Consider the following 25162-nt stretch of genomic DNA (forward strand, 5'->3'; position numbering starts at 1 on the left):
GTAGAAAAGAGTATTTCATTGGTTTGATAATTTCCATATTAGCAAGGATTTATTCACATCACTTGTTGGGTTATTAGGTAATAACTTCATAATTCTGAATTTGTATTCAGTCACTTAAAAAATCTCATGCTAATTGCTTAGTTGATTTACAACACTGTTTGCCACTTGCAGATTTTGTAGTTAATTCCCATATTTTAATAACTATGCAATATTGTTTGCTAGTGATAGAGTTGGCAAAAAGCATCTGACATTTCTGATAGGTACAAGTGACAAGCTCTATTGCCAAGGCTTTACTGAGAGCTGTTTAGGGGTTTTAGAATGCACAACTTCACAGAACACCAGGATGGCGAAACTAGGAATGAGTTGCTGGAAATTCCTTGTAATTCTGCTCACATGCACAGCTCAAAGACATTAAAAATAAAATATTCCTTAATGGACAGTTTAATTTTTTTCCTCTCATAAAACATGCTCCTGGGCCGAAGCAGAGAAGAATTGTCTTTATGCACAGTGTGAACTTATATTTTGCTTAGGGATACAAAACTAATGATCACCATTCTCCTTGGAAAAAAAATATTTTTTTAAAAGTTTATTTATTTTGACTGAGAGAGAGAGGGGCAGAGAGAGAGAGAAAGAGAAAGAGAGAATTTCAAGCAGTCTCTATGCTGTCAGCTCAGAGCCCAGTGAGGGGCTGGATCTCAGGAGCTGTGAGATCATGACCTGAGTCCATATCAAGAGTTGGATGTTTCACCAAATGAGCCTTCCAAGTGCCCACAAATTATTATTTTTGTATGAATATTTGATACTTCTATAAGTTAAAAAGGCTAATGGTATGAGATTTGTTATTAAAAACACGTCAAGTTATCAGGATAGTAAAACAAACATGAAGATCATCTGCAGAATAATAAACAGTCTAGGCAGTGTAAAGGAAAAGAATATCTGAGTTGCTTGGAGAGAAGAAAAGAAGGTCACAGGGGTCTGCAGTGAAAATATTTTATAAGGAGCTTTTGCAAAGGATTTTATGAAGGAGCAAATTTTTAGAAAATATTGTACTAAATGTATCTTTCAAACTCCTTGCTTAAATATTTTTATCACACAACATTCACATTATAAATCATAGAAGTTAATTTAAAAGCCCTTTTAACTTCCTAAAGCCATATCTAACATATTATTTATGATTCCAATTTTTTAAGCAGTTATTTAAATGAAAAAATACTGTGAATTGAACATAAAGCTATTAGTATGCAAAGTGATTCATTTTAAAAATATTTGATTTTATACATTGCTTTCAAATAATGGAATGGTTACATCTTAGTGACTTATAGGCCAAATATAGAGTGGCAAAACCGCAGGAAAAAAATGTTCATTTTGTTGCGATGAGACTCTGAAAGAAATATAGGATGTTGTAACTGGGAATACAAAGTTACCAAGGACAATAGGCAATCACAACAATCCTAAGTACGTTAGTTCTCATTTTTTGATTTTCCCTTGAAAATACATTTTAGGAGACTGATTTTATGGATCATGTGATTATCATATATAAACTTAGAAATACCAGACTCTCAGTTTGCTTTCCAAATAGGACTGCTGGATATTTTTTGTTTGTTTGTTTGGTCCTAGTCTTCATTATTTTGCTAAATTTAACTCCTAAGTGAATCTTATGACTGCACAGCCACATGCGAGAGTCAATTCTATTCTATAAATATTGTTAAGGTTTACTAGGTACACAGTACTTCGTAAGTGTAGTTATCCCAAGAAAAAGTATGAAGCACACGTTTTGAGATACAGCATACTGCAGTCACAAGAAGTGAGTGGGCAATACCAAATGTGAGAAGTCTACAAAATACTAAGCTGAAGAACTTGGTAACATTTGATTTCAGAATGATGATGATATTTATACACCTTCTGGTTGATATATCATATTCGTGTCAAAATATTGCCAAAAACAGTAATGTTAATAAATGTCAGCAGAACCTGATGATAAGACTTACTTTCCATCAGCATATAAAAGCATTTAACAAACTAAATATCAGAATATAGTGAAAGCCATATAAAATTAAACTTGGAATGTTTATGACTAATGGTATTTCTATTCAAAATAATATTCCTTACAGGAAAATAGCAGAAATTCAGATTTTTTTAAGTCATTCAAGAGTGTTAATGCTGGGCACATGTTAGGAATATGACAGTGAATAAAGCAAACAATAAACAGACATCTCTACCCTTCTAGACCTACATTATAATGGGAGTAACGATGAAAAATAAGTAATATGTATGTTATGTCAGAGGGTGATAAGTACTGTGAGGAAAAATTAAACAAATAATGAGAACAAAGAGCATGTGAGAAAAGGCAGTACCTTCAATTAGGAAGAGCCTCTGTAGAAAGAGCATTCCAGACTGAGAATAGAGTAAGTGCAAATGTGTCAGGCACGAGTTTCTCTGACATGTTTGAGAGATAGAGGAACACTAATGTGGCTGAAAGCTAGGGAACTAGAATCAAATAGGAACTGTCTGAGCTGTAATGGGTGTGTGTCAGGTGGAGCTTAAACAGGGCCTTTAAACCTGTAATGACTTTAGCTGTTACTTCCACTGAGATGGTCAGCCAAATGGGCTCTGAGCAGAGGAGGGACATGATCTAATATGTTTAACAGTTCACTAGGCAGTTGACAGTTACTATTGACAATTGATTGGAAGGAATGGGATAGAAGCTAGGAGATTAATTATAAGTCCTTTGCAGTAAACTGTAAGTGAGCTGATCATAAAATGGGTAAGAAAATGGTTTTGATAAGAATTGGATTGTCGGTAACTCATAAAGAGCTAACGAGATTCACTGAAATACTGGACGTGAGGTTGTGAGTATTTAGTGAGAAGTGAGTGACGTAAAGCTATGCCATACTTCCTAGAGACCTTCAGTGGGGGCATCAGTCCTCAGAAGAGTATGGACTTCTGAGACTGTCCATGAAAGCTTTTTATTTGGGGTATGTATCAAATTCTATTAAAGGGATTATAGGTTTCAACCAATAAACTAACATCCAACCAAAGAACATATTTTGTAAAAACCTACAACACCGAATACAAAATTAATACACATTCAAATTTAATAAAAGAAAGCATAAAAATGCATATTTTCTTTTTTTTTCTGCATGACTGTGACTCATATAATCAGATAAAAGGGGAATTATATTTATTGGAAGAAATTGCAATCTTTAAAATCATCATAATCTTTAAAGACTAAATTTTAAAGGGACAAAGTCCAATCCTCATCACTGAGGATGAATTATTTAGTTTTGTTCTCTTAACACACCTTTGAAAAATACAAATTAAAAGAAGGTGAATAATCTTATTTATTGGTCATCAGATTGACAAAGATGATAAAGAATGTTAATGATTACCAACAAGCATGTGAAGAAACAGGCTTTTTTATACACTGCTTATGTGAGTTAAAGTTGCAACAGCTTTTCAAGTAAACAAATTCACAGTAGGAAGGCAAATGTCTTCATACTTTCATATTATTTCTTCTGGTAATTTTACATCTAAGAGGGTAATCATAAATATCCACAAGTTTGTACCTAAAAGAATGTTCATAAACTTCTCCAGTGAGAACTTGAAAACAAAACTATGGATTGTTTTGTTTTGTTCTGTTTTGTTTTGCTTTTAAGTGTATCTGGATGATCAACTACTACACAGCGCATTGAGTCAGGTGTCTCAGTGCCCTGGTACCATTCTATCTGCTCAGAGCTGGGCCCCAGGTCATTTTCTTAAACCAAGAATAACATTTTTAAGTTTGGGATTGGTTTGTTTATGTTAGTGTTCTAGGAAGATTAAAAATATCACTTTAAAAACATTGTTTTAATGTGCCTTCAATACATTTCAGTGAATGAGAAAAAACAATGCTGAATTTCAGTGGGCATGTTGGGAATTAGATACAAGCCTAGACGAGTTAATGGAAATTTGAAGCAAATGTAAAGATAATTCATCAGGCAGCTGGAAAAAAATAAAAAATAAAACAAAAAACTATTGATCACATATGCTGTACAAAAACTATTTATTTATAGTAAAAATATTCATGCATATAATGCTAAGTCAGAAGAAAATGCACAAAACTATCCATGAATGTGTACGTGTTAATTAAGGTTATTATAATGAATTACCATGAACTGAGTGGCTTAAAAAAATACTTATTTCACATAGTTCTGAAGGTTAGGAAGTCCAAGATCAAGGCGCCAGTAGATTCAATGTCTAATGAGGGGCTTGGCTGTCTCATGTCACATGGCAGAGACTAGAGAGATCATTATTGTATCTGTTCTTTTGAGGGCTCCACTCTCATGACCAACTTACTCTCAAAGGCCTCAACTGAAAATGCTATAATACTGGGGAGGAAGATTCAACATATACATTTTCAGCCCAAAGCAGTGTGTGGTTTAAAGTTTGAAAAATAATCATAATAGTAATCATAGCAGAAAACACCTGTATATAACTTACTATATGCTGGGCACTTTTCAAGTGCTGTTTGTATATTTATGCCCAATAGTTTTCTGAGTTTAGAATCATAATTATCTCTATTATTATGGGTAAAGTAACTTAGTTTAGTTTAGCTAGTAAGTGACAGACACTAAAATATTTCGTTACGTTTTTGATGGAGGAATTATGAATGATTTTGCTGTTAATTCTTGTTTTCTACATTTTCTAACTTCTTGTCATTAAATATATAATATTTCAACATTTGTTTGATGAATCAGTCTAAAGTATGAGGGAGAGGCCAGGGTTGGAAACAAAAATTTGTTGAGAATTTTCAAAAATAAAGGGGCGTCGGGATGACTCAGTCAGTTAAGCGTCTGACTTCGGCTCAGGTCATCATCTTGGGGTTTGTGAGTTCAACCCCCACATCAGGCTGTATGCTGACAGCTCAGAGCCTGGAGCTTGCTTCAGATTCTGTCTCCCTCTCTATTTGCCCCCCCCCCCCCCAACCTGCACTCTGTCTCTCTCTCTCTCAAAAACTAAATAAACATTAAAAACATTTTTCAAAAAAGGAAAATAAATGAAAGCATTTAGGGGTAAAGTATAGAGTCAGAGATGGAATTCTGGAAGAAAAGACTTCAGTAAAGGAGGTAGAAGGAGTAGAGAGGTCAGAAGAGAATCACGAAAAGACACTGCTGGAGAAATGAAAAGAGGAGAGGGTTTCAAGGAATAAGTTGCCAGTGGATTCTAACGTAGGTAATGGGTACAGAGAGATAAACGTGAAAACATCCATCATTTGTTAAGTAGGAGATCATGATGACTTTTGAAAAGCAGTTTCTTTGGAGAAGTAAAAAAAAGAAGCCCAATTTCCGTGGTTGGAGAATAAAAAATGGAGTAGAGACAGAACTAGCCTGAGACACTTACGCAAGAAAGAATTAGTAGAATAAAGGAAGTTCAGAGTCTTAAGAATTTTTTTATTTTTTTATTTTTTATTATTATTATTTTTTAATGTTTTTATTTATTTCTAGGAGAGAGAGAGAGACAGCGTGAGCAGGGGAGGGTCAGAGAGAGAGGGAGTCACAGACTGAAACAGGCTCCAGGCTCCAAGCTGGCAGTCAGCACAGAGCCCGACGCGGGGCTTGAACCCACAAATCGCGAGATCATGACCTAAGCGAAAGTCGGACGCTTAACCGACTAAGCCACCCAGGCGCCCCATTAAGAATTGTTTTTAAACTGAAAGCATATTTCAGGCTAAGCGAGGAAGCAAATAAAAAATACCAACAATACTGAAAAAATTGCATGGGCCCTGTGATATCCTTATCACTTTATATTCATCATTTCACTTAGTTCTTGGGATACTCTGGCGTTGTTATTGCCATTGTACAAATGGGAGAACTGCAACTTGAGAACAGAGTAGATAAATTCCCCGAGTTCACAAGCTCATGAGAAAGACTGAAATTTGAATCCAGTGTTGTCTGATACTAAAGTCTGTATTCTTTGATCAGGGAGCATTAAGCAAACCGAGGGCAAAGTATAAGCTAGCATACCTCCTCACGTAGGTGGAATATGTATAATATTCGTTAGGCGGTCCTAGCTGCCCAAGGATAAAAGAAAGGAAAGAAAACAAATGGTTAACTGTAGAGATCACAGTCATGCAGGGCATGAGTCTCCATCAGTTTACAATTATCTTCGTAAATTATAAGAAAAAGGCAATCTTATCAATAACCTAATCTACAGAAAGCTATAGACTCAGCTTCTTGGAGCCCCTAATATCACCCTCCCCTTCCTAGGGATATGGGGAACAAAGGCAAGAAGGAAATGGCAGATACAATGAAATTTCCTTATAATCTGCAGCCATTGACAAATACTTGAGTCAAATACAGAGTATGACATTTCTCTAGGAACCCCCTGCAGTCCTAATGGTAATTCCTTACTGGAGGAAAACCAGCCTTAGCTGGCAATAGCAAGGCCTCAAGTTATTTTAGGAGTTCTCTTTAGCATATCAACGTCCCTCTGGAGGCCTCCCTTGTGCCTTTCCCTCTCCCAACTCCATAGTATATAACCAGTCACTACTCACAACCTCAGTGCAGCTCTTTCTGCCCATGAGTCCTGTCCCCATGCTTTAATAGAATCACCTTTTTGCACAAAAGATGTCTTCAAGAATTCTTTCTTGGCTGTCAGCTCCAACCCCCCCCCCCCACCATTCCAAAACCTCATATTCTTCACTATTAATTTAGACTGTCTCATCAGCATTTGATACGTTCACAGGCTTGGGGTGGGGGTAGGGAAGAGTTTCTGAAACCACATGGCAGATACAAGAAAAATAACTTGGTCTTTTAATACATGGTGGCATTGATGAGGGAGCATAAGGCAGGCTGAGGGCAAAGTACAAGCTAGCATGGACCCCCCCACTTCCAACCCCTCTCAGCACCCCCTGCCAGGATGGGACACAGATGATATTCCTTGGACATTCCCAAGTACCCCTAAGCAGGAAAGGGCACAAAACTTTTTAAAAAAATGGTTAACTTGATAAGACTCTCCACCAGTTTACAACAAGAAGGCAATCCCATCAAGAGCCGAAAGTCCAGGAACTCCCTATTGTCTTAAAGTTAATGCTTTGCTAGAGGGAAAAACAACCTTAGTTTAAGAATAGCTAGGCCTCCAGTAGTCTGAGTCTTTAGCATATGAAATTCCCTTTTGACTTTACCTCTCCCAAGTTCATGGTATATAACCAGTCATTCTTCACAACTCCAGTGCATCTCTTTCTGCCAATGGGTCCTGTCCCTTTGCTTTAATAAAATCACCGTTTTGCACCAAAGATGTCTTCAATAATTCTTTCTTAGCCATCAGTCTATGAACCCCACCATCACTCCCAAACCTCATCAGTTTCTCAATCAGTCATTCTCCCTCTCTCTATTGTAAGGACACAAGTCTAAATGTCTAAACCAAACTGACTCCATGACAGGCTTTAAGTTTCCCCTCTAAACTAGAAGGCCTGAGTTCCAGCTTCCCCAAAACTATCAGGCAGTTACACATTGCCCAAGGCAGGAGTAACCACCCTTGCAACACCCAATCAGGAAAGGCCAGGGACCACCCTCCACATTACTAAGGGAGAGGCCTGCAGATAGAAACTATAGATAGGACCCTGTTACCTAATGTTAAAGTTAACCCTTTAGTTGCCAAACAAGACCCTAGGCTTGCTCTGTGATTGGTTGAGTTTAAAGGTACTCTAAATGTTGTAATTGGATCCCGCCAAAAGTAATGAATACTCTAGACAATGTGTATGGTTAAACCCGCTGTCAATAATGTTGAATAATTATGATTGGATCACTGTTTCCATGCCACAACTTCTGTAACTCCTCCATCTCAAACCCCATAAAAACCTTACTCTGCCTTTGCTCGGGGTTCTCAGCACGGATCCACTGCGTTGGTGAGGTCTGGAAGCCTGAGCTTAAGCCCGAATAAACGCCGTTTGCTTTTGCATATGTGACTCGGACTCCTTGGTGGTTTTGGGATTTTGGGGAGAACGCGATCTGGGCATCACACTATCACTGCACTCCATAATCTCAAACTCCTTTTCATTTCTAAAGTAGAGTTATTTACATGTTCTCCCAAGTCACACTTTAACTTTAGTCAGCATATTGATGGGATCACAGTTTTAGCAAAAAGATTATTTTAAAGTGAAAACATTTAAAATCTTATCTGCACTTTCCTTATCAGACTAAAGCAGAGCCTCCTGAAAATTCAACTGTCATTAACCCTACTTCAAGGGAGTTTCCTGCAAATTCCAGGAAGGAGACAGACTTTTCGTTCCCCTTAGAATTAAACAAACAAACAATAGACCCTTCCTTTCTTTCCTTTTTGAAGCCCTACCTCTTGTTAAACTGCCTATTGCCCCTTAATTCACAGGACCCCCCAACATTGGAACCTAAGAGGGTGGAGGAAAAGGGTCTCTCCCATCAGTCTCAAGCTTTTTTTCTTGAACAAAGGTCTCTTCCCTAAAAGGAGATCTGGAGAGAACAAGGCACCTAATAATTTCTCTAGGCCCATTCTATATCCTTTGTAGGAAATGCACTCACTATTTCTGCCACTGGCCTGCCTGATCTAAGGTTTTAAGAATAAGGTGACAGGTTTTCTATTTCTAGTGAGCTGAATGCTTTCTGAAGGATGTACCTTTTTCTTTTGATTTTATTACGAAGCACAGTGGGAAACTTAAAAGAAAAGATCTCCTGCATAGAGGGCCGAAACATAACAGTAGAAAGCAGAAAGGTGCTGATATTTAAAAACAAGAAACAAATCTGTGGGGATTTACAAAATGTGGAGAAGTCTGAACTTAAAGCTACAAAGACAATATTCAGTTTCACAAATTAATAAGCATATAAAAAAGATTACCTGAAATGTTATTTAAAAAATAAGACGACATATAAAAATGACCTCCGTGCCAGTTCTTATCAGGACTGTGGATATGAATTACAGTGTTGAATTAATTATGGGGACACATATTAAGGAATTAGAGGGGGATTCTGATAATTTACTAGAAAATGTAAAGATGTAGAAAACATTTTTTTTTGCATTGCTATATTTTATTGTATAATAAATCAATACTTAGGCTAAACCAGCACTAACACTTATCCAGTCTATGACATCCTTCATTGGTTGGAACAAAAGTCACTTAGGAAGGTCAAAAAATAAGCATGGGTCCTATTTATTCCTGCATTCCTCAAGGAGATACTCTAGCTGTGTTCCCAAATGCAGTGCTATGTGTATTAAAATGCATCTCGGTTCTTGGAGTTGATAACCAAAGGTCATTCTTAAAATTTGAAAGGACTAATAAAACGAAGGTGAGATATTTTTCAAACTCTTTGTTCTTGATGAGTGATCACATTTTTTATTCTCCTTGACTTTTAAAAAAGTAAATGACCTTTCTTTCAAATGCTAATCAGTTTCTTCTTTCTTCCCCAATAGACTTCAGACCATTATGCTTCAAATCTTCATTTTCTTGAGTGCTTTATTGACCATGGTCTTGGAGATTACATGTGGCTCAGAAAAACATACAGCTTGTTATTTTTAATTCAACTGTGGAACACATTACTCTACATAAGAATCAATGGGAAAAATTAGTTTGAGTATTTCATTTTTCCCATTTCAACTATCATGCCACTAGCAATGGTTAAAAATTTAAAAAAAAAGAGAGAAAGAGAAGAAAAATAAAATAAAAATAAAATAACATCTACCAAAGAAAAGACCCTTAAAAAATATAAGTTCATTTCTTCATGCTAACTTCCATTATCAAGAGAACCCAAAATTCTGGCTAAAAGATTTTAAACATGCAAGAATCACAGTTCATTTCCAGCATGATTGCCTTTCTGTTTCCAGGTTAAAATAATTAGTACACAGTTTACATGGAGATGCTGTGAAACGACACCTTAAAACCCAAACCTCTTTGTATTCTAACTGATCATTAAAAAACCCAAGGGGTATATTCTGAAAGAGTATGCATTTGCCTTCCTTTCCTTGACCAACTTTTCCATTCTGGGACCTCCATGCAGTATGGTGGTTCTCTCCTTGACTGACTCCTACTTCCCTAGAGGGAGCTGAGTTTTAATAGCTGCTTGTGTTCTACAAGCTGACAGATGAGTAAGCTACTCCCACGTTGAATGGTTTTTGGAGGTACCTCTTCATTTCAGGTTACCCCAGGGTCCCATTTGGTTCAATGGATAGTTATTTGATAAATGATTCCCTATTGGTCAAAACCTGTGTTCCTGTGCCCCTGAGAGAATCTTAATCCTCCTTAGGGTCTAGCCCCTCACTGCCATCCAGCTCCATGGCTCTTTGAGAAGCACTGGAAAAGCGTGCTAGGTTTTCTCAAAACTTATTTCCTGTGTAAACAGAAATCTAATTATTACATTTTATTTCTAAACTGCTCTTCCTTACTGATTGGGAAGCGTTCTAAAACATAGGCAAAGACAACTTTCTGTGACTTTTTTTTTTTTCATCTGTTTACCCCAGGTTAATTTAGGTCAACTATAAAACAGCAGCACCATGAACATACTATTGAAGTTCGGAAATGGTAGATGAAATATTTATCTTCCCGATAAGAAGCTAGACCTTTTGAGAGGTCAGGGCAACATATAAGACACCAAAATAGCAAGACACATGGGACTATCCTACTTTATATCTATATAACTTTGTCCACCTAAATATTTATTAATTACTACATGATTCAAAGATAACCACATGTTTTTCACATGTCCTTTTAAAGAATAAGATCTCCCCTACTCCCAAATGAAATATTTTTCTAATGTCTCTACATCATATGTGAGTTATGAGAATTGATGTGCTTCCTGTCATTCTTTGCCCAACTTTGTACAGTTTCTCCATATGCATTTACAACCTATTACTCAGCCAAGACTCAGAACTTTTGCAAGTATTCTCCTCAATGGCTCCCTCTATTCCAGAGAATGTCCCTAAATTACCAACCACCTGGCCTTCCCAAACTTCTATCTTTAATTTCTCAACTCAGTGAGGCTAACAAGCTCTGTTTTGGATTTATATCCCTGTGTCTCCAGTATGGAAATTGCCACCAGCCAGAAGTCTGGGGTGATTACTGGGATCATTTAGTTGTTTCTAACCTCTTAGTAATCAAAATCCTTTTTCATCTGCTCACTGATGTTTGAAAGTTTTTCCATTCTTTGCTCAGTTTTCTAGTTGTTTAGAAGAGGGATTTAGTCCAGTATTCGTTACTCCATCATGGGTGGTTAGGGAGTCAGACAAACACAAATTCAATGCTTAGTTTTTACCATATAGGTAACTTGAAGACATTATTTAAAAAAAAAAAAATAATGTTCATTTATTTTTGAGAGAGGCAGAGTGTGAGTGGGAGAGGGCAGAGAGATGGAGACACAGGAGCCAAAGGAGGCTCCAGGCCTTGAGCTGTCTGTACAGAGCCTGATGTGGGTCTCGAACCCACAAACCATGAGATCATGGCCTGAGCTGAAGTCAGATGCTCAACTGACTGAGCCACCAAAGAGCCCCTTGAAGAAGTTACTTAATTAGCTCTAAATCTCAGTCATATCGAGAATATGCAAATAATAAACTTGAGGTTCCAAGAAAACAGGAGATAATTAAAATAAGAATTAAGATTTTTAGTAAGTGTGTTCTAACGGTTAGCTGGTAACATTATCTATAAGCTTTACTAATTATTAATTCATTAACAGGTTCTTTTGAAGCTCCAAAGAATAAACTCTATAGCAGAAGCATTTCTCTAGTTTTTATTTTTATACTCATGTTCGTTTCTGAGGAATTCTACTTAAGGACCCATTTTGTGTTCTTGTAACTATGCTTAAAACCATCGAATTGATAAAAGATAACTTAAAACATCAAGGTCACCTTGACATTGAGCTTCTTTCAGATACAGTGGAAAAATGCAATTCTGAACGTAAAGTATGATATAGTCCATATAATTTTGTTTAGAATATTGCAGAAGTTATGGAAGTTGATATAGGCCTACTGTGTCTACATCTTTGAATTTGCAAATGACTATGTCAATATCTTTCTAAACCTCTGGAGACAAGTCGTAAATCTATTTTTCAGAAGTAAATTATATAATACATCTCTGAAACATTTATTCATTGTTAGGTCCAAGAGTTCAGGTTTCAGCTTCCAAAAGGAAAAACGTCCGGTCATGCACAGTTACCTCAGTGCAATACTGATACTCTCACATGTCTGTATGACAGCTCTCATCTTAAAAATTGGTGTGATGAGAAAAAATAAGACATTGTCAAGCATTGTCATGCATCAATTCTCATGATGATTTTATTCAGTCAGCACTGAAGTGAACACACAGTCCAGTGTTGCTATAAATTACATTGGGTGTGTAGACCATCGTTTGCATATAATCCTCAAGTGTCTCTTTGTAAAAATCACATTCTTCCTTTTTCTCTCACATAAGATGGGTACAATCAGCAGAAGAAAATAAAATATGTGTACGTTACAGAGCTGTTTACTGATTATGCTGTTTTGATAACAAAAATGAGAGCCATTTTATCTAAACTTCAGGCAAGATCAGAATTATAATGATGGTATCTCTAACTTGTTGATGCACATTATCTAAATTATATCATGCTAACCTCACTTTCACAAGCAAATTTCTAATTGACTTGTCTCTAAAGGGGCTCTTAAAAAAGAATACCTTGCACACAGTCTGCTGGAATTTTCTGAATTTCAATTTCATTTATTTCAGGTAACATTCCTATTTACTTTTAGGATGCTTTAAATTCTTGATGTCTGCATACTTTCACATATACTCTTTACATTGTTGGACACACCTTCCCTTCTACTTAAGCCTTGGTAATCTTTGCTCATCTTTCAAAATTAATTTGGTCACTCTTCAGGCCTCTCCTACTGTACTACCCATGAGTTAGATGCTTCTTCTACGTGTTCCCTTAACCTTCTGTGCATAATAAGAACTAAAATACACGCATATATATACTTCCTATATGTCAGGCTGCTATAAGTCCTTTGTTCTTTGCATGCATTAACTCCTTTAATTTTCATAGGTGCTCTCTGTGACAGATAATATTATTTCCATTTTACACATGAAGAAATAGAATCATAGAGAGTTGAGGAATTGTGGATTCAACATAATCCAGTTCCAGAAGTTTCTTTATTTTAAAATTACTTCATTGAGATATAATTCACATACTATATAATTCACTAATTCAAAGTGTTCAAAATTCAGCAGCATCAATATATTCATAGACATGCTACCATCACTGCGATCAGTTTTAGAACATTATTCCCAAAAGAAATCCAGTTCCCATTAGTCATCATCTCCCAGTCCCCTAATCTTCTCCAGCCTTAGGCTATCACTAATTTATTTTCTATGCCTATACATTTGCCTGTTTTCGACATTTTACATAAATGGAATCATATGATGTTATCTGTTGTAACTAGTATCTTTTATTTAGCATAAAGTTTTCAAGGTTAACCCAAGTACCATGTTATCGATGCTTTATTTTATTTTATTTTATTTTATTGCCAAATAATATTCAATTTTATGTATATACTGCTTTTATTATTCCATCCATCAGTTGATAGACATTTGCATTGTTTCCACTTTTTTCTTGCTATTATCAATAAGGCTATGAATAGTTGTGTACAAGTTTTTGTGTGAATATAAGTTTTCATTTCTCCTGGGCATATATCTAGAGTAGAATATCTGATTTCTGAGTCATATAGTAACTCTGTGTTTAACCATTTGAGGAACTGCCAGACTTTTTTCTGAACCAGCTACACTATTTTACATTCTTACCAGGAATGCAAGAGGGTTCCAATTTTTCCAAAACCTTGTCAACAATTGCTTTATCTGTCCTTTCGATTTATAGCCTTCCTAGAGGGTGTGAAGTGGTAACTCATTATAGTTTTCATTTGCATTTCCACAATGGCAAATAGTTTGGGGAATCTTTTCATGTGCTTATTGACAATGCATATACATTCTTTGAAAACCTGTCTATTGAGATCCTTTGCTTATTTTTAATTGATTTATTTTCCTCTTCATTTTGAATCATTCCAACTTTACTGTTTATGTATACTAAAAACAAGTCCCTAACCAGATATATGATTTGTAAATATTTTCTATCGAGCTTTGGTTTGTCTTTTTACTTTTTTTGTTCCTGCCCTTTGAGGCATATGTTCTTAATTTTGATGAAATCCAACATTTTAATTTTCTTTTGATTGTGCTTTGAGTGCCATATCTAAGAATCTACTGCCAAAGTAAAGTTACAAAAATTTCACCTATGTTTTCCTATAACAATTATATAGATTTATCTCTTACATTTAAGTCTATGATGCATTTGGAGTTAATTTTTATATATGGTTTAATGTAGGGATCTGAATTCATTCTTTTGCATGTGGGTACCTAGAGCAAATGTAGAGTTTTGCTACACCTGGAACCAAAACTATCCTGATGGCGGGAGCTACATGGAGAAAGAGAGCCCCCAAACTGTTGCCCACTCTCACCAGGAATTTAGCCTCTTCGGAAAGAAGCTTCTATCAAATTGAATAGGGCGAGGGGTGATGTGGAAGGAGAAGGAATGGGATGAAGCTCAGATGCCACAGACTCTTGTTGTTCTTACTGTTTTAGATTTTCTTTTTATTATTATTATTATTTTTTTAATTTTACTTTTGAGACAGAGAGAGACAGAGCATGAGTGGGGGAGGGGCAGAAAGAAAGGGAGACACAGAATCCGAAACAGGCTCCAGGCTCTGAGCTGTCAGCACAGAGCCCGATGCGGGGCTCGAACCCACGAACCGTGAGATCATGACCTAAGCTGAAGTCGGACGCTTAACCGACTGAGCTACCCAGGTGCACCTAGATTTACTTTAATAAGTGTTACTTTATTTCCTCTATGCCCCTGGAGATATTTCCAGACTTTAAATGGTGTTATTTGTTTATTTGTTTACTTACTTAATTTTTTGGAGATCTGGTTGTTTTGCTGGGACGTGAGTCCATGAGCTGTTGACGCTGCCAACTTGGAGGTGGACTCCTCCAGGGACTAAGTTCTTAACCACAATGCTGTGCTGTGTCCTTCCAATGTAGTATTTATGACATCGCACTTACTGTATTTTATTGCAACTTACAGTTTATTTTATACAGCATCCACTGGAAATTTCCTCAGCCAGAGTTGCCATTTTTGCCTGAAGCCTTGAACCAAACTGCATTATTTATTAACTCTTCCAAAGGAGCCGTATTCAGACAATGCTGTAGGAGCTATCAGAACTTGCCACCTCCCTGCTGGGAGTACCTGTTCAGTGGAGCCTCTCGTCACACTTACTCTCTCAGCCCCTAACTTTGCCTCTAGTCTCAGAAGGATGATAGGCTGAGAGCTCAAGAAAGCTTAAACCTCTGTGGGGGTTCAAAATGCTGAAGGTCTTTAAGTAGCAAAAATGGGGCCATGTCCTTAGCAAAAAACTGAGAACAATGAATTTAAGGGCTATTACTAAGGTATTTTTTTTACGTTTATATTAACATATAATGTATTTAAAGCTAACCTGAATCAAACACAATTCTTATGAGATAATATAATTAGATACATAGACTTTTAGAAATATTTACAGCTTATAGTTTGGGGATTTTTTTTTCAGGTATTTTTTGTTGCTGCTGCTCATTTTTCCTCTAGAAAGCACAAACTTCACTAACAGGCTCTCATTAGCAGGTTTTCAAATTAAGGTAACCGTAACTGAGCTTAACAGTCACGATTCTGCAATTTATGTGTCTTTGTCCACCTTAGAGTCTTTTAAATAATTTCCCACAAAAATCTAAAGATTGATGACAATGATTCATTATGCTTATGTGATCACTCATGCTCAATTCTTCTTTTCTTCAGTTAATTTACACATCATTGTTCGACTGCAGATACATCTTATATTTAAAAATATTGCGTATGTTCCTAACTGCTTTCACATAATTTAACCTATTTATTCATAAAAACCTATTTGATCTCATTAAAGGCCAGTTTCATTATTCCCTTTTTACAGACAGAAAAACGGAGGCTCAAAATAGATCCTTGGTTTCCATAAGTTCAAGGATCTATTAAGTAGAAAGCAGGAACTTGAACTGACATCTTCTGACTGGTAAGGCCAGAACTCTTTGCAGTATATGCTAAATACTTTGCATGAGTATTTGAGGAGAGAAGACTAGGTGGAGAAAAGGCAATGAAATAGGCTGAAGTTCTTCCAGTTAGAGAAGTAATCACATGTTATTTACTCTATTGTTAAATGTGCATCCAGAAGCAAATAAGTGCACTCCTTGATCTTATACTGACATACATAAATTACTATTTCTAAACTTCATACTTTCTTGTATATTGTGCAATTTGAGAATCTGTTGGCTACATATTGGTCATAATGTCCCTTAACATTCAAACAACATCAACAACAAAAAAACAAAAAATTAGGGGTGCCTGGATAGCTCAGTCAATTCAGTGTCCAACTCTTGATCTTGGCTTGGGTCATGATCTCATGACTTGTGACATCAAGCCTCGTGTAAGGCTCTGTGCTGACAGTGCGGGGCCTGCTTGGGATTCTCTCTCTCTCTCTGCCTCTCCTTCACTCCTCTGTATACTCTCTCTCTTTCCCTCCCTTTCTCAAAATAATCAATCCACATTTTTAAAAAACCTTAAATTTATTTATTTGTATTTAATATAAGAATGTTAAATAAACTCTGAATGGCATAGTCCAAAAGAGGAAAAAAAAGGGATAGACTTTTCTTCTATTTAGATTGCCCTTTCCTTAAAAGATCATGAACAATACACACATGTACCCTATTTTGCTCTTTTCTTCTTTGTCCATTATCCCGATTTTATCCAATTTTATGCTTCCTGTAGACTGTGGGAAAATGAATTATAAAATATCAGCGTACCTGTAAATGAAAATATTGCGGGTGGAAAAAGGCTAACAATGACTGACTCTAAGACCAAGAGACTGTTAAATGATTCAAGATTATTTCTTTTTTTTTAAATATCTTTATTTATTTCTAGAAGAGATAGAAAGTGTGAGCAGAGGAGGGTCAGAGAAAGAGGGAGACACAGACTCTGAAATAGGCTCCAGGCTCTGAGCTGGCAGTCAGCACAGAGCCCGAGGTGGGGCTCGAACCCACGAACCGCGAGATCATGACCTAAGCGAAAGTCGGAGGCTTAACTGACTAAGCCACCCAGGCGCCCCAGTTCAAGATTATTTCTAACTTCTCTTCATATATGATCTTGCTATTTCATAATATGAGTGATTCTTGATGTTTTGAGTTAAACGTTTCTACTTCTTTACCTTAAAACCATATAGTTATCTGAATACGCTATAAGTGGGTTAAGTTATTTTCCAGTGTCAACTCTGTCAAAAGATTTATTAGCTTTGATTCTTTTGACTTTTGAAAATAATTATTTATGTTCTTTGTATTTAATACTGGGTCTAACTATAAAATTTTAAGTTCAGATAAAAATTACAGAGTTTATGAGAAAATAGTTGGTCAAATAGCATATAGATTATGATTTTGTTCTTATTGATTTTGGACTTTAATAGTCTAATAATATAACATAGGTTTTATTTATGTGCAAACCATCTTGTTGCCCACGTTCTCTCTTCATCTTCCACCCTCAAAGTTTTTTCTAAGAGGCATCTAGGATATACATGATCCTTCACACTTTGAGAGCTATACCTCAGGTAGTTGTCTGTCAAAAAAGCAGTTCCTTATATCCCATTCATTTGTGTCTTTATTTGGATGTTGTCAATATTCTCTAGCAGATGTCATGTTCTATGACAGCAGAAACCATGCTACTTTGTTACCTCTGCATCCCTAGCACCTAACATCATGCCTGTCATAGAGAGGATGCTGACTCAATAACGCTGGGTTAATATATCAGTGAATGGTTGGGAGAGCTAAGGAGACACAATGGGAACACTGGGACATGATTATCTGAGGAAGCAGAGAGGTAGCAGATATCTACTCCTGCCTCCCCCACTAAGGTGATCAGAGGGAGGAAATTCTGGAAGGAGTAAATAGCTTAGGGGTCTACAAAAACTGAATGCTGTGCTTTTTCATCCAACTAGGTTTTGACTAGTAAAGAGTGATGGACCCAGCCATGGTGATTTGGAGATCTAGGAAGTATAGGAAAAGAAGATGTCCTTCAGAAGACAACAGTGAAAAGCAGGAAGCTTAGTGACTTGTACAAGGTGTACATAAAACAGGCAAAGGTGTCTCCAGCATTCCATCAAAACTGTGTAATTCGTTCACCAAGGTGTAATAAAGAGAAAAAGATTCTAGATGAAATGCCATGCTGAAAAAATAATACCTGTCACTTTAGGCTATCCTTTGTCATCTCCCTTAGAAATTTGGACTTAGGGAATGGAAATCAAAGAATGAGGAATCATAAGACCACCTATGTATAGTCTGGCCTATTCAAAGGCATAGTTTTGTGTGCATACCTATTCTTATTTGTTGTAATTACAGATGGGTTTTTTTTTTTTCTCTTTTTCTATTTTTTCTTTTCCTCTCCCTCCACTCCCTGCCCTCCAACCCCACCACACACACCCATTCAGTCTATCTGAAATTTTGATATGTTCATTCAACAAATAGTTCTTGATCTACTTTTACATACCAGGTATTTTAAGTGAAATCAACTTTGTGTCTTACTGTTACTTATAGTTGAGAGGGAGAATGTAACATTAATGAAATTACTACCAAAAAAAAAAAAAAGAGTTACAAAGATTTCTGAATGAAAGAACACAACAAAATAAGAAATTAAATTGTCCTATAAAGCCATGAGGTCGATCCGTCATTGCCAAGATTAGATCATAGGAATAGTGTGACATCTGTCCTTTTCTATTTCTCTCTATTTTTCTCAACTTTGCATTCTTTTTCAGTCTCTCCAAAAATGTATTTAATTCTGAGTCCTTCACATACACGTTCTCCTTTCTGATAGAAAACTTATTCATTTTGAGAAAATGGTTTATGTAGAGCTCCTGGAAAGCAGAGACTGTATCTTACTTAGCTTTGCCTCTCTGGAATTTAGCACAATGCTTAGCTTACAATGTAAGCTCAGTAAATACTTGAATCAAGGCTAATGGTTTAGTTTGTTTTACCTTTCTCTGATCTCAGATAACATGTAAATTTTCAGAGGGAAATAGGCCTGCTGAAAAAAAAGTTCCAAGAAATGAAACTAATAATAGGGAAATACTTTAGGAAAAGGAAATTACTCATAAAACGGTAACTCGGTGGGTGGCTGCCTGCCACACTCTTCTTATGGTGAGTTGCTTGGGAAAACATACCATCTCTCAACACATAGTTTGGACTTTGCTTTATGTGGTATTGGTTTAAGATAAACTGCTTTTGTGTATTTTGTATATTTTCAACTTTTAGAGCTATGACTCTAATGATAGTTTTCATTTAGACAGTGATGTTTTAATTGCTATTATTCTCCTTTTTAAAAAAAGTGGTTTCATTTCCTAGTGTTATTTCTTTTCTTTTGGGAGAATTATTTAAAATAGTTTCTGTCTTTATGATGGCTTCTTGCCCAGTTTTGTTGAATTCAACTTTCCAGGAATATCCATTAACTTAATTAATTTTACAAAAATACCCTCCATATATTATTTAATCTAAAATATTTTCAATTATAAAATGCACAGTTGTTTTTCCTACCGCTAATAAAGATAAAATATGCTGCCAAATATAATCACAAGGAACCATTAATTGAAAGATGCATCCTGATTTCACAGATATTAAAATGTTAAAAATTGTATGGTTTTGAATTTATAAAGTACAGAAAAATCACCACAACAGCTTTACCATCAATTTCCAATCATGTATTTATACAAAGTTTTAAAATTATTTCTATGGTAATGGCAGAGGAACATTGTGTTGCATATGTAATATAAGACAATGGTACTGCATTTTTCCAAAAATATTCTGAGAGCTTTAGAAGATGCCTGGTAGAATGGAACTCCCAGAAGTTAGTATGTTTGTCTGTTTTGTATGTACCCCAAGCGTCTAGAAGAAGACACTCAATAAGTATTTCTCAAATGAATTTCTGAGTGAATTCATGTTTCATTAGAGATGCCATGTGTCTGTTTTAAGTAAAAGCAAGTAAAAAAATAAGACGTATTAATCAGCGAGCTCCTTCTAAATGCCAGTTTCTGTTTTTCAGATATCTTGAAAAGCATAGCTTCTCAAGCCTTTCTTTTCACTTGTTGCCAAATACTTTCCATTGTATTTCTCTAAGTATTATAATGATATTTACAACTCAGTGATGTTTCCAACAACAATTTGTATATTGCTATGAAAAAAAAATGAATGATATAATTGGTCATTTATGGCTATCCACAGTTGCACTATTTTGGGAGTTAAAAGGTAAAAGCAAATCTTAGTTAAGTGCCTTGTAGTAATACACTTGGTCCACTCGATAAAAAGGAGAGATTAGTGAACCAAATATAAAAACAAAAAGTTTAGAAAAAGGGCTTGGCTTGTAGGGTCTGAGTTTTATTATCATTCCATCTTCTCCTCCATTTCTAAGACATTTATGTAGCTTTGGTGATGGCTGATTTATAGTTATCCATATGTGATGCTATTTAGAAATAGACTCCAAAGTTATCAATCCCATAACATCTGGAACCCTCACATGTCAATTGTTATATTTAATTTAAACCTAACATGAGTTCATTGCGATTCTTAAGGCAGAATACAAGAGAGGCTAAGGACATGGCCTCTGGAACTCAGATCTCTGGGCTTGAAACTTATCTCTAGCTCTTGTTAGCTATATGGTCATGGGAATTTAGTTAACATTTTTGTGACCTATTTTCACCCTTCTAGTGTCACTAGTACATCTTTTGTAGGGTTTTTTATAAGGACTAAATGACACATTAATGTTTTTAACAGATCCTTTCAAACAGTAGATGCCGATGTTGGTTTTTCCCGCTTTCCCCTCTGGATCCACTATGTCCTATATTGCCCTGCTTTGTGTCCTGGATGACTTATGTTCATGGTCTTCCTTACTTGGGCTCCCTTGCCCTCTGACTTTGGTTAGATTTTCAACTGAGGACAATGAAGGGATGGAAAGACAGGAGGAGTGAAACTGAGGTAACCTCTCTCCTCACTTCCTCACTGCCTGATGGTGGTTTGGCCGTGACTTTCTCCATCCCCTTGACATGTGGGAGTTCACAGCTACTACTGAATGGTCTCTCTCCCATGGTTCTAGCTATTGGCAAATCTGTTAGTATTACTTCCTCCCCATCAGAGTAGTCAAGCAAGACTTGCTGTGCCTCTAGGTCCTGGTGCTTCAATACCTTTGTTGATTCCTTTAACCCTATTTACATTCTTGTTAATAATCCCTTTATTCGACTCTTCAATTAACCATTTGTATGTACCATTTATTTGCTCAAGGGATCATATATGGTATGGTGCTGAATTATTTCATTTAAAATAAATATCAGAGCAAACCATAAGAGACTCTTAAATATAGAGAACAAACTGAGGGTTAATGTAGGTGGAGAAAATGGGGGATGGGCATTGAGGAGGACACTTGTCGGGGTGAGCACTGCGTATCTTATGTATATGGGTGATGAATCACTGGATTCTACCCCTGAATCCAAGACTACACTGTAGGTTAACTAACTTGAAAATAAATTTTAAAAAGTATCAGATTATTCCTTTCAAGTCAATGAACTACCGTTAATAGTCATAAGAATGGGGACTTCAAAATTTAGGTAAAGACAATCAATTTTATTAACCTGTGTGTCATTATAGCATAAACGTCCTCAGCACTAAAGGAGGTATGTGTAGTAGTGGGATGAGGTTGCATTTAGGATGGAATAAAAACTGAAAGACCTTCCCTCAGGGGCTTTACACAGGAATCCTCCCTCCTCCTTCTCCCTTCCTGAGAGTGTTGGAAGCAAGTACATAGAATATAAGGAAGTGGTGTTTATATGGTCAAATCAAGTTTATTATAAAACAAATCTAAGTTTCAGGATTTAGTCAAGATTTTGGAGTTGCTGGGTGGGTGGAGGGGAGAGTGATTCTTAGTGTCGGTGGCAAAAGCCTGTGAGGCCATGTAAGGAATAGCTGGACCTAGAAGAGTGCTTGTAGGAAATAAATAAGAAAGGCATGGCAGGTTTCCATTCAAACAAGAATTACAGGAAGAAACAGTAAGCCTACCAAAGTATTAAGTACAATGGCTGCATAACATGGACGTGTAACAAGTGTAATAACTGATAAACCCACATTTCCTCACAGAATGCATGGGGAAACACTGTTTCCATATTTCCACTCACTAACCATGTTTGGGATCTGTGCGGGGCTGAGTTTACAGGTAACAGAGACCATTATGAGTCATGAAGGTGATGCTGAGGCATGCACGCATTACTGCTGTGTAAAGCAATAATACCATTTCATGCACAAAATAGCAATCATTTTGTTCAGCCTGGAAATGAATTTAAAATAATTGACCATTTATGTGGAAACTAATTTGACAATAAACTATTTGTAAAAAAAAAAAAATAAAATAAAATAATTGACCATAAGGTTTCCCATTAAATTCACTGTCATCTTATTCAGAGTTACAAAATTTTAATTCTCAAATGAAGTAAAATCCTATAGATACCTCGATTCTCACACATATCACAGTACGAGTAGAGAAAACTATAATATATGTTAAGAGGGAAGAAATTAAGAGGCCTAGAGTCAGTCAGACTTCTTGGATTTGAATCCTAACTACCTCTGCTACTTACTATCAGTATATCCTCCACATTTTTTTTCCCCAATCAGCTTATGGATGTTCCAGTTTCCTCTTCCTCATCCTTGGGATCAGAAAAGTATCTATTTCTTGGAAATACTGTGAGGACTCAACAAAATAATACAGGCAAAAACTTCATAAAGTACCTGGCATATAGAAAGTACTTAATACTTCTTGGTTGTAGGTTTTTTTTTTTTTTTTTTGTATGTTCTTCTCCCAACAAGATTCTATATATAACTTGAAGTATGAATATACCTATAAGGTGAATATATATACCTATGTAGTAGGTATACATACTATCCATTTTATATCTGAGTCTATCATGTAGTAAAGTATTAAATAAATATTTGCTTAGTGACTAAATGAAGCTAGCTTGCCTTAGAAATATGAATCTCGAAGTCAAAAACAATGCATATATATTTTTTATTGAAACTGTCTCCTGAGATTTCATGTAAATAACTAGAGAAAAGACTATTAATAGTTCACCCCCCCTTTAAATGTCTTTTTTTTTTTAAATATTAGCACATCAATGCACATGCATAACCACATCCTGGGTTCAAGTTGTCATTCACATTCAAGTTGTCAAGTATTCATAATAAAATCATTTGCCAAAAAGTAAAAATCTAATCAAAACAATAACTAGGAATAAATTATAGGTACCAAAAGGGGGACAGACTACTCATTTGAATGTAGTCATATAGAGAATATCACAGATCTTTTTTAAAACAATGAAATTGTGTTGAGTCTACTTACCATTGATCAAACAATTTACAAGGGGCACCCATCGCTGTTATAAACTTTGATAGATAGTTGGCATTAATTTGTCAAAAAGACTGTGTTTCTTCAATCTACTAATTCTTTAATTTATTTAGTCTATAGAAAAACCTTTTTCAAATTTAAAAACAAATAGGCTTTTCTGAAGAAAAATAAAGTTCACAACTATGGATGTTTTGAAACTTACTATAAAGTAGCATAAACCCAAACTCATAGAAATAACAAGGGAAAATTAATATCTTCCTGCTTTATGCCTATTCAGTCAGTATCCATTTGAGTATATTGTTCGTTAATAATATTTTTATTAACATGTGATTTTTCATGTTTATTAAAAGAGAAAATAATGTGCAGGATAATGATAACAGTTACCATTTGATTTTCTTAGTATGTGTAATTATAATAATTATTTTATATGTATAATTCACAGAATTTACAGGTAATATTCACAAAATCAGTAGGTGGTAAACTTCATAAGACAGAATCCTATCTCTTTCTTTAGGCATCAATGTCCCCAGTAATCAGCACTGAGCTTTATTGATTCTCAATAAATATTTGTTAAACAGTTAGATGATCTTTCCTTTGAAGTAAGTTCTTGCTAGAAAAGCATTGTTTTCTGCCAATGTCTTAGTATTACTGAATTATTACATTTGGTCAACTCTACCCTTGTTTGGCATGATTACTGTCATTTCTGCATACTTCAGTGAGAGAATGCCTGAGGGAGACCTTTACTTTATCATGTGTAGGAAACTATAGAAGGATGGAAATTGGGCCTAAAATGTCTGAGAAAGTTACCGACAAAAGCACTGTAATTAAAGGTAAAGACTCCATATGATTTTGATCCGTATAAATTGAAGGTTGGAAAATTTGACCAGGAAAATATCTTAGAAAGCATAGTCAGGATTTGTTAAATGCTCTTTGAAGATGATGGCATCACTTAATAAAACATAGAGAAACAAAGCGTACAGTAACTTCTAGAAGCCCAAACCACGAGGCTCTGACAAGACTTACCAGAACAGTCACCACACGGAGAACCACTCCGCGCATGTTATTCTCCAGTTTCTTGTCCGTCAGTGACCCGTTCAGCCCTGTGACAGGATTCCAGCACCCAAGCTGAAAGATGAAATAGGCTAGTCACTTTCCTGACTCAGGAACAATCCAATCACCTATGTGAAGACCGTTCAGCAAACTGTGATATCTCTCAAAATAACTGGCATAGAAAGGATCCTGCAGAGGTTTCTCTTCTTAATAGCAAATGAAGCAATCAGAAATTCCATTTCATGCCTTTAAATATCATAGTATGGCGCATGACAGTATGCAATATGCTTTAGGAGACTCTGTGAGGGCATCTGACTTAATAAGGAGTTATAAATACACCAATAACTCAGTCCCTGTAATGCACGAATTGGAAAAATAACAGTGCATATAATTTCAGTATAATGTCTGTTCTAATAGATCAGTTATTGCACAAGTTAGATTTTCTTATGATTTCAATGGTTTTAATTAGATATTATACTGCTTTTATTGGAAAAAAATGTAAGATTTTTTTATTACCGTTACAAGAGTTACTACTTTTATTTGAGGGAAAAAGTTATGTATAGGGCTTTGTTGTTTTCAAATATTCACAGTACATACAACAATATAATTGGCCTTTTTTTTTT

The 25162-nt window shown here is 35.7% G+C and overlaps 1 protein-coding gene across 1 annotated transcript in view; it reads right to left on the reverse strand.

The window, feature by feature from the left end:
- Positions 1 to 25162, reverse strand: part of GRID2 (glutamate ionotropic receptor delta type subunit 2) — a 364262-nt gene that overhangs the window by 333330 nt on the left and 5770 nt on the right. Inside the window, exon 2 of the mRNA XM_039241280.1 lies at positions 24513 to 24614. Within this exon, the coding sequence (XP_039097211.1) occupies positions 24513 to 24614 (102 nt within the window). The remainder of the gene's footprint in view (positions 1 to 24512; positions 24615 to 25162) is intronic.

Source organism: Hyaena hyaena, unplaced genomic scaffold (assembly GCF_003009895.1).
Source record: "Hyaena hyaena isolate Hyena2069 unplaced genomic scaffold, ASM300989v1 scaffold_191, whole genome shotgun sequence".
NCBI classification, from domain to species: Eukaryota; Metazoa; Chordata; class Mammalia; order Carnivora; family Hyaenidae; genus Hyaena; species Hyaena hyaena.